Below are 15,222 nucleotides of genomic sequence, written 5' to 3' on the forward strand. Positions count from 1 at the left end.
CCCTGGTGCACGAGGTTGCTGTAAGAAGGCTTCCACTGTCAAAATATGTGCCTGGTCATTCGTGACTGTTCCCTCTTCCCGCTCTAAAGCCCTCACCCCCCAAAGCACCAATATTGTGTTGCTCTCATTAGATTGGAGTGTGTGTGTGTAGAGTATGTGAGTGAGTGAAAGTCAGCGTGAGTGTTTGTTTAGACTATGTACAAATTAGGGCTGTCAATCAATTAAAATAGTTAATTGCGATTAATCCCAAATTAATCGCACATTTTGTATCTGTTCTAAATGTACCTGAAATCTCCCTTTAAGGTACATTTAGAACAGATAAATGTACCTTAAAGGGAGATTTGTGAAGTATTTAATACTCTTATCAACATGGGAGTGGACAAATATGCTGCTTTATGCAAATGTATGTAAATATTTATTATTGTAAATGAATTAACAACACAAAACAATGACAGATATTGTCCAGAAACCCTCACAGGTACTGCATTTAGTATAAAAATATGCTCAAATCATAACATGTCAAACTGCAGCCCAACAGGCAACAACAGCTGTCAGTGTGTCAGTGTGTTGACTTGACTATGACTTGCCCCAAACTGCATGTGATTATCATAAAGTGGGCATGTCTGTAAAGGGGAGACTCGTGGGTACCCATAGAACCCATTTACATTCACTGATCTGGAGGTCAGAGGTCAAGGGGACCCCTTTGAAAATGGCCATGACAGTTTTTCCTCTCCAAAATTGAATGCAAGTTTGGAGCGTTATTTAACCTCCTTCACGACAAACTTTGCCAGGTTCTGATTCCTTAGGTTTTCTAGTTTCATATGATGCCAGTATCTTCACTCTAGATTTAAATCTGAGCCCGCTACAACCTCAAAATCTTAAATTGCGTTAAAGAAATTAGTGTCGTTAAAATTAATTTTCGTTAACGTGTTATTATTGCGTTAACTTTGACAGCCTTCAATTTTTTTAGGTTTTGCTGTTTGTAATAGTTTCCAGTTGCTCTATTCTTGTCTCTGTGATGTTTTATACCTCCTGTATCTTGATAAAGTGGGCATGTCTGTAAAAACACTCACTGATCTGGAGGTCAGAGGTCAAGGTACCCCTTTGAAAATGGACATGACAGTTTTTCCTCGATAAAATTTAGCTCAAGTTTGGAGCGTTATTTAACCTCCTTCATGACCAGCTAGTATGTCATGGTTGGTACCGATGGATTCATCAGGCTTTTTAGTTTCATATGATGCCAGGATCTTCACTCTAGCCCGCTACAACCTAAAAAAGGGAAGTTGCGCTAAGTCAAACTCTTGTCTATTGTTTTGTGTGTTTGTGTGTGTGTGGGGGGGGGGTTCTCTAGGCTAATTTTCTCTGCAGGAATGTAAGTGACAAATGTGACGCCAGCGTGAGCGATGTGCTCTTGACGGCTCAGGGCGGAAATGTGAAAGGAGAGATTGGAAGTGCTCCAGGAGTGTGTGCTTGAAATTACTGACAGAAGAGGTTCAGTAACCTTTTGCAGCCTGTCAGAATCAATTAGGCAGTGAAAGGAATTCTAAAGATACTGATGATTGAATGAAAAAAAGAACTTTACTAGCAAACGATGAATAGCTGCTGACTGGGGTTCATGGTGTTGCAGGTGGAACACCATCTCATCTCTCAGATTTTAGACTCCTGTAAAAAAAATGCTTTCTCTAATTCAAAGATGTGTTTTGATTCACACTGCTGAACAATGAATAAAATGTCATCTCATTTGCAACTATTTACAGAATTCTTCAGTAATATTATTAATCATAAGACCTGTGAATATGTTTTCCTAAAGACATCCAGGAAATAAGGGCAAAAATAAGACTTGCCCGTGGTTTCATAGATTCCCCATTTACCAGAGCATCTTTCTCTGTAACTTTCCCCAACCGCTATATTTAACTTCCTGTGCTGATTCACAATTCAGAACACAAGCTGCTGTTAAGACTCTCAAAGTAAATTATTAGGGGAAGCAAAGAGTTCTTTATCCAATTTAGATGGGCCAAGCCCAGAAATCTGATTTACCAGTAAAATAGAATGACGGAAATGAAATTACAAGACGTGTGTTCTTTCTTTCCAACAGAGGACGATCAGATGAGCAGCAGCGAGGGGGGCGAGGGCAATGGCGGCGGAGGTGGCGGCGGTAATGCCAAATCTGGCCCGACGACAGAGAAGGACAACAACAACAATGACGAATACGAGAATTACGACGAACTCGTGGCCAAGTCGCTCCTCAACCTGGGCAAGATCGCAGAAGACGCCGCCAACCGAGCTTTGACGGAGTCCGAGATGAACAGCAACTCCTCCAACAGCGCAGAGGAAGAGGAGGATGAGGATGAAGAGGAGGACGAAGAGGATGAGGAGGATGAAGAGGAGGAGGAGGACGAAGACGAAGACGAGGAGGAAGAAGAAGAGGGGGAAGGGGATGAACCGCAGAGGGGTGGTCTGAGTTTGGACGTTGACAGTGATGTAGTTCGGGAGACGGTGGACTCCCTTAAACTCTTGGCACAAGGTCACGGTGCGGTATTGTCTGACAATTTAGATGGACAGGAGTTTGAGGACGGCGCCGCTGGGAATGACTGTACTCACAATGGTGGAAACGCACACAATGGTGGCAATGGACAAGTTAAGATCAACAGTAATGGACAACTAGAAAACAGCGACGAGGAAGTGTGTTTAAGCAGTCTGGAGTGCCTACGAAACCAATGCTTCGATTTGGCTCGGAAATTAAGCGAAACAAAGTCCACCGACCGAAACGGACCATCCCAGCAAAACCATTTTTCGTGTGGGGATCCCAATCAACAGCCCCAGCACCACAGCTACGGGGATTTCCACCACAGCCAAGACGACAGGCGAACGCTTGATAGGAACTATTCCGACATGGACAATCTCATGAAGCTGGAGGAGCAGCTGAGCCCGCGCTCCAAGGCCTTCTCCAGTTGCGCGCAGGACAACCGATATCACACCAACCTCCGGGACTTTGATGAGGACACAGCCTCCGTGACATCAGATCGATCGGAAGAAGTGTTTGACATGACAAAGGGTAACCTGTCCCTGTTGGAGAAAGCCATTGCACTAGAGTCCGAACGCGCTAAGGCAATGCGGGATAAAATGGCGGCCGAGGCTGCCAGGAGAGACGGGGTGAGGTATAACCACGAAGACCATGGCCCGCGGCATGGCTACGGCGTTGAACGTAAAGCCCGGCTTCCTGATGGCATGAAGAAGCCTTTCTACCATAAAGGTGAGTGGTTCTTTCACATAGGGATGCACAGATACCGGATCAGATATCGGGCCGATACTGACTCAAATAGCTGGATTGAATATCGGTGACAATGGTGCCAATCTATTCAATTCAACTCTGTGTTTATACACTATATACATTCTATACTGGAATTTCAATTCTTGTTTAAGTTTTGACTAATTTGTTGCTATGTTAAAAGGGTTTACAATTGAATTGTTAATTTCTGTTAATTCTGAAGATTTTTTTACCAAGTTGCTGGTGTACGATTTATTATTTTAAAGATAAATACCAATTCATTAAATGTATATCTATGTGTTTATTTGTTACATTTGTTTTACAAAGTTAGGAAAGCAATGTTTAAGTCGAAGCCTGATGTATCGACCAGGTTTCGCTATCGGGACTAAAAAAAGTCAGATCGCTGCATCCCTACCTTTAAATACAGACACGCTCCGATGCCTCCATTGGAAACCATATCTACACGAGTTTAGACATGCTTACCTCATTTAACAAGCTCAGGTAAAATGTTTGTCTGCCACTGTTTGGCTCTGCATTCTATCTATCCTGTACTGGAGACGAGACAGCCCACATGCATTCTGGGAACCTCACTATAACCCCAGGACAAGCTTTTTCAGCCAATTTGGAAATTCGCATCTCGGTAGCAGCGGGAGCGGCAGCAGCAGCTTATGTTGTTAAAATAGGCCAGCATGGAAACATCAGAGGGTAGGCTTGTCAGGCATAAGTAATGGCAATCTGCACGGCCTGTTAGGACCGCAAATCTCATCCCTGCGATGCAGCTTGGGGTAAAGCTGCCTATTTTTAAACCTGCGCAAGCACTTGGGAGAGGAAGCTACAAAACAGAGGCCTTCTGGATTCATTCTTAAGGGAACAAGGAAGTGTTTTTAGCCTTGTTTATGACCCTTATGATACCGTCCAGATTGATACTGATACCAAAGAAAGACAGATATTTATGGCTAATCATATAGTCCAAAAACTGCAGTATTCCATTAGTGGTAATTGTTATACTACTGGATGTGCAGAGACACTGCAGTGGCATTTACAGTGGTCTGATTTCAAGCTCCCTTGTTTAACTCCTAATTATTCCTCTCATCATATCCTTGACTGCAACAATATTCCGACTTAGTTAGGTTAAATAATTTCCCCCCATAAGGAAGATATCAGATGAGACCAACAAATAAGAGCACGCTAATTCACAGCAGGGTTACATTACACCTTAAATGCCACACAACTCACAGCAGGTATATATTGCGACTTAAATGCCACACAAATGTTAATTTCCAAAGCCTTCCATGGCCCCCGTGTCTGGCTAATGTCGGAATAATGAGAGGACGCATAAGACAGTCGCGTCGCGATAACATCTTTCCCTCTGGCGAGATAGCAGCAGACACTCGTTGACCAGGGTTCCTGTGTGATTCATGAAACAGAGCATGGAGAGGGGAAGGGGGGGAACAGGAACGGGGGGGGTGCTCAGAGAGGCTCCCTAAGAGAAGCATGAGGCTGAGATGAAAATTGAACAGTATCAGAATGACCGATAACGAACGGCAGGCTAACTGACTGCACATTAATTATCCAGAGATGGTATGGTAATGGGGGCCATTTGCTATGCAAAGCGCAGACCGTCCCCAGCCACAATCAATATCCCCTGCTTTCTAATGTGCCTTCCACTTGGCTGCTCCCACTCCCTGCGATGGAAGCGCGGCGGGCAGAACACATGGGCTTCACGCATGTGTTTGTGTGTATGGAAATTGTTTCCAACATACTGTTCAAACACCGGCAGTCAATGTAATAATCTGCCCCAAAAGAAACCATTATTAACCCTCCGAGACCCACAATAGACCTGTTTTAGTCTTTTTTAGGGGGGTACAGGAGGTCTTTAGGGGGAGATAGCAGGTCAACAGTAGATGGCACATAGAAGTGGTGTACATCACCTGAAGCAGGAAACCTGAAGATTAATTTGAGATGCAGCTCAGCACTGTCTGTCAAATTGTTCTAGTCATAAATCAGAAATAAACACGAACTAATTAATTATTATTAATTATTATTATTATTTTAAATGAATTGTAAAAGGGTATAAGGGTTTAGAACATAATGATGGAAGTATATGATGGTCATCCCCATGCTCTATTATGTCTCATAAATTGTTGCAGCAATGTTTGAGTTGATACCATTTGTGACACAGATTTGGTGCTAAATTTAAGCATTTTTTACCACTGGAGAATCGATACAAATAATCAATAATCCCTCCAGAATACCACATTAAGACACAAAGACCTTGAGGAACACCAGAGAAAAAAGCCATGCTGTGATTTGGGATAAAAAACTTTTGACATTTTGAGATTTCTGCAAGAATTGTATTTTTCGGCGAATTGGATGGCGAGCACTTCTGTTGTGTAGACTGCTCAGAAACCCCCTTATTGTCAGTCTAGCTAGGAAAGCCATCCATCCTCTGAATGTTCTAGGTCTCTAGTTTGATCCATCCATCCTCTGAATGCTCTAGGTCTCTAGTTTGATCCATCCATCGTCTGAATGCTCTAGGTCTCTAGTTTGATCCATTCATCCTCTGAATGCTCTAGGTCTCTAGTTTGATCCATCCATCCTCTGAATGCTCTAGGTCTCTAGTTTGATCCATCCATCCTCTGAATGCTCTAGGTCTCTAGTTTGATCCATTCATCCTCTGAATGCTCTAGGTCTCTAGTTTGTGGCTATAAAGTTTCATGACGCTGTGATTATCCTAGACGTCACCACAGGTCATTTTATACAGTGAGGTCAAGTTTAAAAAAAATGGTCTTACTACAATGAAATGTCTCCTATGGGGACTAACATCATCACACATGAACACAGTTGGGCTCATTGGATCCACAAGAGTCTCAGCTTTACAAAGATACCCAATTTATGTAATTCTAAGACAGTTTATGGACCTCAGTATGCAGAAATATTCAAACACACCATTTTAGAATAGAAGAAAATAACACATTTATACTGCATGAAAAAACTGCATGTGATTATCATAAAGTGGGCATGTCTGTAAAGGGGAGACTCGTGGGTACCCATAGAACCCATTTACATTCACATATCTGGAGGTCAGAGGTCAAGGGACCCCTTTGAAAATGGCCATGCCAGTTTTTCCTCGCTAAAGTTTAGCCTAACTTTGGAGCGTTATTTAGCCTCCTTACCGACATGGTAGCATGACATGGTTGGTTGGTAGGTTTTCTAGTTTCATATGATATCTGTAGCTTCACTCTAGCACTAAAACTGAACCTACTAGAGCATCTGAAAGACAGTAAAGTCAGGGGGTTAAGATGCCACATTTTACATGCAGACCAAGTTCTTTATCCACATGAAATGTCCCCGGCGGCAGACAGAAGAGCCAGACATGACATAGCAATATTGTACCAAACTCACATGCCCCTAACGTGACACAGATAGATGATAGCCACGGAGGATAATGAGGTGCTTTTCTCTGATGAATGAGACATGGGATTTCATTTGGTGACTCACTTGTAACTGTATGAGTAGGTGTGCTCCATGCCACCTCTCGATTTTGTCCTTTCTCAACCCTCCTACTCCCTTCACTTGATTGCTCCTCTCTTTGCTCTTCCTCCTCAACCTCTGGTTTATTTCGGGTTGTCGGTAAGGGCCTTAGGTGGAGCTACTAAGTTACACAGGCTTGTAAAACTTTAATCAGTGGTCTGTCTTTCTGCGGCATGAGATAATAGCTGCTCCCCTGTCCACTTTGCTAATACTTGCTCTAGATAATGGTTTCTGTCACTCAAATGGCTCCAAATGGATTATACAGTCTGATACAACACTATACTCCTGTAACTCTGCTGTGAAAAGATATTAAAGGCTATTATTGCTTCGGAAATATTCATAATTTTCATTTAAAATGGTAATGTATCCTACAGGAGCCATCGCATGTTGGCTGTAAGAAGAATCCTTGACCTTGTTTGCGAGTCAAAGTGTTTTAAAGGTGGACGGCTGCAGAAACAAATGCCAGTTGGCACAGCTTGGCATCGCTGCTTTTTGGTGGTAACTCTATCTCATCATGGGTTTGGAAGAAACAGGAGAACCAGGTTTTGGGAAGGGAAAGACAATCTTCTCCGGTGTGTGTGCTTTCTGAACCCTCATCGTCACACTCAGCTCAACAAACTGTCATGTGAAGGCACGAGTGGTTTTAATGAAGAGAAGTACGATACATTCTTAATCGAATCGAAACTGAAAGATGAAGCGTTTTTTGTTGAAGGTCACTAACACGAGAGTTTCTCAAATCTTCCCGATTTCATCACAGTAAACAAACCTCATGATCAAAATAGCTGTCAGCAAGCCAATTATTGCATTGTTGTCTTCACTCCATTACTTCAAATAAGCACAGCAATAAATAATGGCCCATAAATAAGAAAAACTTCAAATTCAAATGTTTTTGGTTGCAATAGTCAAGCGTGTAGATTCGGTTTCAGAAGTGGGGGGGGGCACATGAAGTCAGAGGTTCTTCCACTAAAATGAAAAACAACTGAAAATACTATTTCCTGCATTTTACATATTTATATCAAACTATAAAAATAACACATTATCATTTTGCCATACTTTCTAAATTAATGGTAGTCAAATACAACAAATAGAAATGCTATGTAAATTGCCATAATATTGTATATACTTAAAATCACATTTAGTTTTCATTGATAGAGGCCATATACTTAGTCATGCATCATCACTAAAAAGAGCACATCCTTATCTAATATTTAAAGATCCCATATTGTAGAAAGTGAGATTTCATGTCTTTTATTATAAAGCAGGTCTAATACTGTGAAAGTATCAAAACGCTCAATCCACGGAGAAGTGCACACAGCCCGTATTCACAAACTGTTGTGAGGTCACAACTACACAGTCACCAGTAGAAGTGCTGCTAAACTCCATGTAGTTCCTAGACAGTGAGTCTCCGGCTGCAGTGACACTATGAAGACAGCAACAGCACAGATGCAGAAGACCCGAAAACGCTGACCAATCAGAGCAGACTGGGCTTTTTTGGGAGCATTTCAGACAGAGTGTGAATACAGGTATATTCATACAGACAGTATGAGAAAAATAAAGTGTTTTTTGAACATTAAAGCATGTAAACATGTTCTAGTAGAAACCCAAAATACAAGTATGAACCTGAAAATGAGCACAATATGTCCCCTTTAACTTATTGTCCTAAGTAAGATTTTGAAAAGTGAGGGGGACATACCCCCTAATAAAAATTACGCCCATAGCAGTAGGTATTGGAACATCCAAGAAATCCAGGACAGACTGACATATGTGAAATCTAACAAAACTGCACATCTTGTGTTATTCAACAATCTGTTCCTTATTGGTATAGCAGTGCGCAGCTCTCAACAGAATGTATATCAGCTTTTCCATATTTCATGTATTATCTGTTATTCACCTGTGGCACTTGAACTCCCTTGTAACTTACTTGACATCTGTGAGGTCAACCTGTTCTCACTCCCGACTCTTCAAATACCGCCGTTTGGTAAGTGTCCCTCGGCATCGGAAACCGGCGCACGGAGGCACCCTTTAGCAACGGTATGTGACGAACCGGGGCTTTCATCTAACTCCAATGTAAACCCACCCAAGGCGTTATTTGACGGTCGGAGCAAGTGACGTAGTATTAATAGTGTAAGAGTCTGCTAATAAGCAGTTACATGAGTCTTTAGACTCGTTGGTATCGTCATACCCGTGAGTCAAGTCAGTCTTCAGTCACGCGACTCGTTGGTATCGTCAGTCCCGTGAGTCCCGTAAGTCTTTAGTCACGCGACTCGTTGGTATCGCCAGTCCCGTGAGTCTTTAGTCACGCGACTCGTTGGTATCGTCAGTCCCGTCACTCCCCTAAGTCTTTAGTCACACGACTCGTTGATATCGTCAGTCCCGTGAGTCTTGAGTCACGGGACTCGCTGGTATCGTCTGTCCCGTGAGTCTTGAGTCATGCGACTCGTTGATATCGTCAGTCCCGTGAGTCTTGAGTCACGCGACTCATTGGTATTGTCTGTCCCGTGAGTCTTAAGTCACGCGACTCGTTGGTATCGTCTGTCCCGTGAGTCACCTGACTCGTTCGTATTGTCAGTCACGTGAGTCTTTAGTCATGCCACTCGTTGATATCGTCAGACGATACCAGCGAGTCCCGTGACTCAAGACTCACGGGACTCGCTGGTATCGTCTGTCCCGTGAGTCTTGAGTCATGCGACTCGTTGATATCGTCAGTCCCGTGAGTCTTGAGTCACGCGACTCATTGGTATTGTCTGTCCCGTGAGTCTTAAGTCACGCGACTCGTTGGTATCGTCTGTCCCGTGAGTCACCTGACTCGTTCGTATTGTCAGTCACGTGAGTCTTTAGTCATGCCACTCGTTGATATCGTCATTCCCGTGAGTCCTGTGAGTCTTTAGTCACGCCACTCGTTGATATCGTCATTCCCGTGAGTCCTGTGAGTCTTTAGTCACGCGACTCGTTGATATCGTCATTCCTGTGAGTCCCGTGAGTCTTTAGTCACGCGACTCGTTGGTATCATCAGTACTGTGAGTCCTGTGAGTCTTTAGCCACGTGACTCGTTTATATCGTCAGTCCTGTGAGTCTTTAGCCACGCGACTCGTTGGTATCGTCAGTCCCGTGAGTCCCGTGAGTCTTTAGCCACGTGACTCGTTTATATCGTCAGTCCTGTGAGTCTTTAGCCACGCGACTCGTTGGTATCGTCAGTCCCATGAGTCCCATGAGACTTTAGCCACGTGATTCGTTTATATCGTCAGTCCCCTGAGTCTTTAGCCACGTGACTTGTTGGTATCGTTAGTCACGTGAGTCTTTAGTCATGTGACTCGTTAGTATCTTTAGTCCCGGGGGTCGCTATAGTCGCGTGGGTTTTTAGTATTGTCAGTCCCGTGAGTCGCTAGTCAGTGAAGGTAATGTCAACCACGACCGTTTCCTAACCCTAACTAAGCCATTGTGTTGCCTAAACCTAACTTCCTGTGAAAATGGAAGTTTATTTTGAAAGGACACTATGCATGTAACAAGCTCATATTGACACGCCATCCCTGGTCCATCCCAAAGTAACGCAAGAGTGGTACCCCGTGCGTCAGTCTCCGATGCCGAGGGGCACTGACCAAACGTCGATATTTGACGAGTTGGGAGTGAGAATGTGTTGGGGAGGTCTGTTCCTTTGCAACTTAAAGCTCTGGTGTTATGTGGCTACCATACTGCCAGTCCCACGTGTGCTAACGTGTTGTACTGCAGTAGTACTGTAGTCCAGCATTTTGTCACGTGTGATCACCTCAGTATGACATTCTGCTTACAGACGCTTCACGTGCAGACAAGAAGGAGAGTCGGTGTCCGACACCCGGCTGCGACGGCACGGGTCACGTAACGGGCCTGTACCCCCACCATCGGAGTCTATCCGGCTGTCCGCACAAAGACAGGGTGCCACCAGAAAGTAAGCACAAACCAGCCAAACACCGGTTTGGCTTTTTTACCCAACCTGTGTCCTTCATGTTCTTTTGATGTTCAGGGATCGGCATGTTTCCCGCGATCACTGCTGCGTCTGGCTCGTCGTGTTTGCTGTGTACTTGCTGTCATGGGACTGTGTTTGATATTTCAGCCGGGCGGGGAGGTACAGTGAGTGGTCAGATGGGTCACAGCTGCACTCCTCTTGTGACCTTTTGCATGGGGCCGTGGTTTTGCTTGGGGATTGCCTGCCTAGTGTGCCGTGGTGATGAGGTGGGAAATGAAGCCTTGGTGATGCGCAAATAATGGCGAGCAGCAATTTGTGGGAGGGTCAAGAGCTGTCAATCAGTGATTTACTTGACTGCATGAGACTTTCTCCTCCACTAGATTGACTGACAGTGATTAAGAGCATATGATAATCCCATCCACTGTTGTTGGTTTCATCATTGTAGGGGTTGCATGCTTCTTCACAGCATGGTTTATTATTGAGTGTGTGACTGATAGGAAAAGGTTAAATGCCATGCTTTTGTATTTCATCAATTTGTGCAGCGTTTTAATGTTAATCGAGTATGAACATTTTTATTTATTTTTTTTCACAAAAACTTGAAAATGCTCACAGACCTTGATAACACTGAGCCTGCCTCAGTCACCCATGCCATAAACCCCATTCATTTATTTGTATTCCTTGCTCAATTAAGTTCCGTTGAATAGAAAGGCTGGATCATATCTCTAAGCCATGGATCAAGTGAAGTGGCAATAAACATTAGCCTTGAATGAATAGTGAGTTTTCCCTTTCAAGATTTCACCCCGGCTATTTAGTCTCATTCACCTTGTGCAAACTTCTCAATAAAAGCCCATTTACACGTTTCATTGACTGCAGCGTGAAAATCAAGTTATGATCGGTCATGACCCAGGCTGCAATCAAAATAAAAGAGGGTTTTAATAATGGCAAAGAAATTAGTTGCCATTAAAGCCAGGCCTGTAAAGACCAGCAGTGTCACAGATGACTCTTGTTCTGCGGAGCGCCGCTCACACGAAGGTCTCTAACCTGAGATGTCTCCCAGAAATGTGAAATGACTCCAAGCAGTTGACCTTGTCTGGGATCAAGAGCCCCAAAATGGAATTTGGAATGGGTTTGAATTGATTGTTACTGGAGATTTTGGAATACGATGTCTCTGTTCCTCCTCCTGTGCCTTGCTTTGTGTTGATCGGGCTGACTTTTTGGGGAAATGATACCGCTAATACTGCACAGGATGCTTTGGATCACAAAAAGTTATCTTCTTAATCTTTGTGGCATCTTCATCATCTTCTTCCCAGACTTCAAAAGGATACTTTAGAGTGAAACACACAATCACAGTCGTGTTGCTGTTAAAAGGTGACCTGCTTTAGGTGGCTTGAGTATTGAGAATTGCATAGTTTTTTGCCCCTGGGAATATTGACATTTTCACCCCCAGGCGGAAAGCCATTGTTAGGGTTCAATATCTTCAGACACATAACTCCTACAGCCATGACATTTAGTAGGGGCACAGACTAAATGCTGTACAACAGATCCAAATGATTGAAAGACACAAGCAGGTGTCATATTTTTCATTACTTGCCCTTGAAAACAAAAAAAGTGCAAAATGGGTGGCTTTGGAGCCCCTGGCAGTCCCCCAAAGTATATACATATTGACGTTTCAATATTTTCTGCTAAAAAAAGTTTTTGATTGACTGTTTTGTCAAATTTCAGGGGCTCTAACATAAACAGAATCCAAGATAGGGCCTTGTGTGCTTTGATTCATTTTGCATGTCGTTAACACAGGAGTCATAATTTCAACCCAGTTGCCAGAAAAAATGTTGGCATTTTACATTTCTGCAAACAACAAGAGGTTGAATGTCGACGTTTCAGAACTAAAAATAAGTTTCATAAATGCGTTTCATATCAGCCTCGTATCACACTTGCAGAAACACACAATGCCACATGGTTAACATTGTGAAATGACTGGTTAGGTTTAGGCAACAAAACTACTTAAATTAAGGTTCGGGAAAAGGTCATGATTTTTGTTCAAATAATAGCTTAACAATGTAACATTGTAACGTAACATCGCAACGTAACGTAACATCGTAACATCATAAAAACAACACAGTAACGCAACACTGTAACGTAACACTGTAACGTAACACCGTAACGTAACACCGTAACGTAACACCGTAACGTAACACCGTACTATAACATGGTTACATAACATGGTAACGTAACACCGTAACGTAACACCGTACTATAACATGGTTACATAACATGGTAACGTAACATGGTAACGTAACATCGTAACGACATCGCAACGTAACATCGTAACATCATAAAAACATTACACCGTAACGTAACATCGTAACGTAACATCGTAACATCATAACGTAACATCGTAACATCGTAACGTAACATCGTAACGTAACATCGTAACGTAACATCGTAACGTAACATCGTAACGTAACATCGTAACGTAACATCGTAATGTAACATCGTAACATAACATTGTAACATCGTAACGTAACATCGTAACATCGTAACATCGTAACGTAACATCGTAACATCATAATGTAACATCGTAACGTAACATCGTATCGTAACATCGTATCGTAACATCGTAACGTAACATTGTAACGTAACAATGTAACTCAACAATGTAACACAACAACATAACACAACAACATAACACAACAATGTAACTACCTGTAAATAAATAACAGCCGCCTTTAGCGGACTTTCTTACACAATGTTACATAACAACTCAACATTTACTTTTGGTTTCACATGGGACACGAACAGTGGTCTCCTGTCATGTGTTTGCTTTTAATGTTACATAACAAGTCTAATTACATAACGTAACAGCGTAAATTAAACACCCACCCTTAGTGGACTTTCTCGCTATTTATGCTTGTTATTATAACACGTTACTTTCAATAACGGTCGCCTCATATTCTACGTCACTTGCGCTGCCCTTGCTAGTGTTAATGAAAACTCAACCCCTAGCATTTGCTCTGGGTTTTCTTCACCACTGTTTTGGAAGAAGGAAATAACGGGAGTAACAGACGAAAAAGCTTTGAAAGTATTTTCTTTTAAATAAGTGCTGTGCAGTGGATCTAATTTATGCCGATTTGAAGAGTGGTTCGTGTGGATTTCGAAAAGTAACTTTAAAGTGTTAAATTTGTGAACAGAATTTGGTGTGGTGGTAGGTGAGTGTTTAATTGGGTTGGTAAAACTCTTCACAGAAAGAAAGAGAATAAGCATGTCTCTCAAAATGTTGAATTCAAATTATTCAAATGATTTATTTTAGTAATTCATTTTTTATGGATGAATCACATGTTTAAATGTTATTTTTATATCTAACAATATAACTATAATTATAACATACAACATCAAACACAAGTTTAACACTACAATTTGTCAAAAAACACATCTTATTGGGTACCCACTCAAATGACCACCTGTGGGTCCCGGGACTCACTACATTGAAATCCTATCAACATCACTGGGCAAGTCTCTCCCCCCTATTAACACATTTGCTGTACTGAATGGACAATGTATTATTAATGGGGTGGCTTCATTTAATTGGCAAATCACACAGCGCAACCAGACTGTTCCTTGGGAAATGTGAAAAATGACGATTAAATTATATCTCAAATTCATGAATTCCCATTCCTGTTTGCTCATTGTGGCTCTTTTCTGTAGAATGCTAAAATATTTAATCAGCTCACATGGGAGTCTTTGTTTTTGTCTTTAAAGTGAATTACCTTTGTAACATGCAAGGAGCCTCATTGCTTCCTTGTATTGTTCTTTTCCCCAGCTCCCCTATAGTTCTATCTGTGCCCACTGAATCAGGCCCGCTGCTTTCATTCCTTGCCATTCTATCTGTGTCTTTGCAGAGGGCAGGGCAAAACTGGGATATGCATAATGTATTGGCTTGTGGCATGTCGAGGTGGCAGGCTTTGTCCAATTACCTGCACAGAGCGGCAATTAGTATGTAAGGGAAGGAGGATGATGAGGGGTTAAAGTTTAAGGGGGTGATAATGATGAAGCTAGTGCCGATGGGGTTTGGCCCTGCGCGCCACTGATTTGGAGACGACCCTTCCTCGCGCCTGCGCCCGCGGTGCTCCGACGGCTCCTCTCGGACAGCCATAGATCATTAATCTAATTGGCTGGTTGCCGAGGGGATCTGAGACAGTTATGGACTGTTTTAATGGTAAATGGTATTGAAGACTGCGCTATCTACCCTAACAATGCGCGGATGATAACAAAGCCCAGTCTATCAAGGAGCTGTATTCCACGTGTCTGCTTCTGCCATTGATTTCAAGGCTTGTGTTTTGCATGATTGCTAGCTGTTGGTCGCTCTGCTCCCTGCATGCCCAAAATTTCCCCTCCATTCCTGTCTCTTGGCAGCTTTGTCCTGTTAAACTTAAATGACATCTTTTTATTCATGACTGTCCCTATTCTATGAATACTAATTTGA

General features: G+C 42.6%; 1 protein-coding gene and 2 long non-coding RNA genes across 13 annotated transcripts in view; 1 reads left to right on the forward strand and 2 right to left on the reverse strand.

Annotated features, from left to right (window-relative positions):
- Positions 1 to 15,222, forward strand: part of myt1lb (myelin transcription factor 1-like, b) — a 238,254-nt gene that overhangs the window by 180,004 nt on the left and 43,028 nt on the right. For all 11 annotated transcript variants that reach the window (XM_074659944.1, XM_074659943.1, XM_074659950.1 and 8 more), the window contains 2 exons: positions 2,096 to 3,253; positions 10,590 to 10,724. In XM_074659944.1, coding sequence (XP_074516045.1) covers positions 2,096 to 3,253; positions 10,590 to 10,724 — 1,293 coding nt within the window. The remainder of the gene's footprint in view (positions 1 to 2,095; positions 3,254 to 10,589; positions 10,725 to 15,222) is intronic.
- LOC141783056 (uncharacterized) overlaps positions 1 to 15,222 on the reverse strand; it is a 281,504-nt gene that overhangs the window by 152,137 nt on the left and 114,145 nt on the right. The gene's annotated exons all lie outside the window — the stretch shown is intronic.
- The window catches only part of LOC141783057 (uncharacterized), a 233,219-nt gene that overhangs the window by 128,947 nt on the left and 89,050 nt on the right, over positions 1 to 15,222 (reverse strand). The gene's annotated exons all lie outside the window — the stretch shown is intronic.

The sequence above is a fragment of the Sebastes fasciatus genome, chromosome 15 (assembly GCF_043250625.1).
Source record: "Sebastes fasciatus isolate fSebFas1 chromosome 15, fSebFas1.pri, whole genome shotgun sequence".
Taxonomy (NCBI): Eukaryota; Metazoa; Chordata; class Actinopteri; order Perciformes; family Sebastidae; genus Sebastes; species Sebastes fasciatus.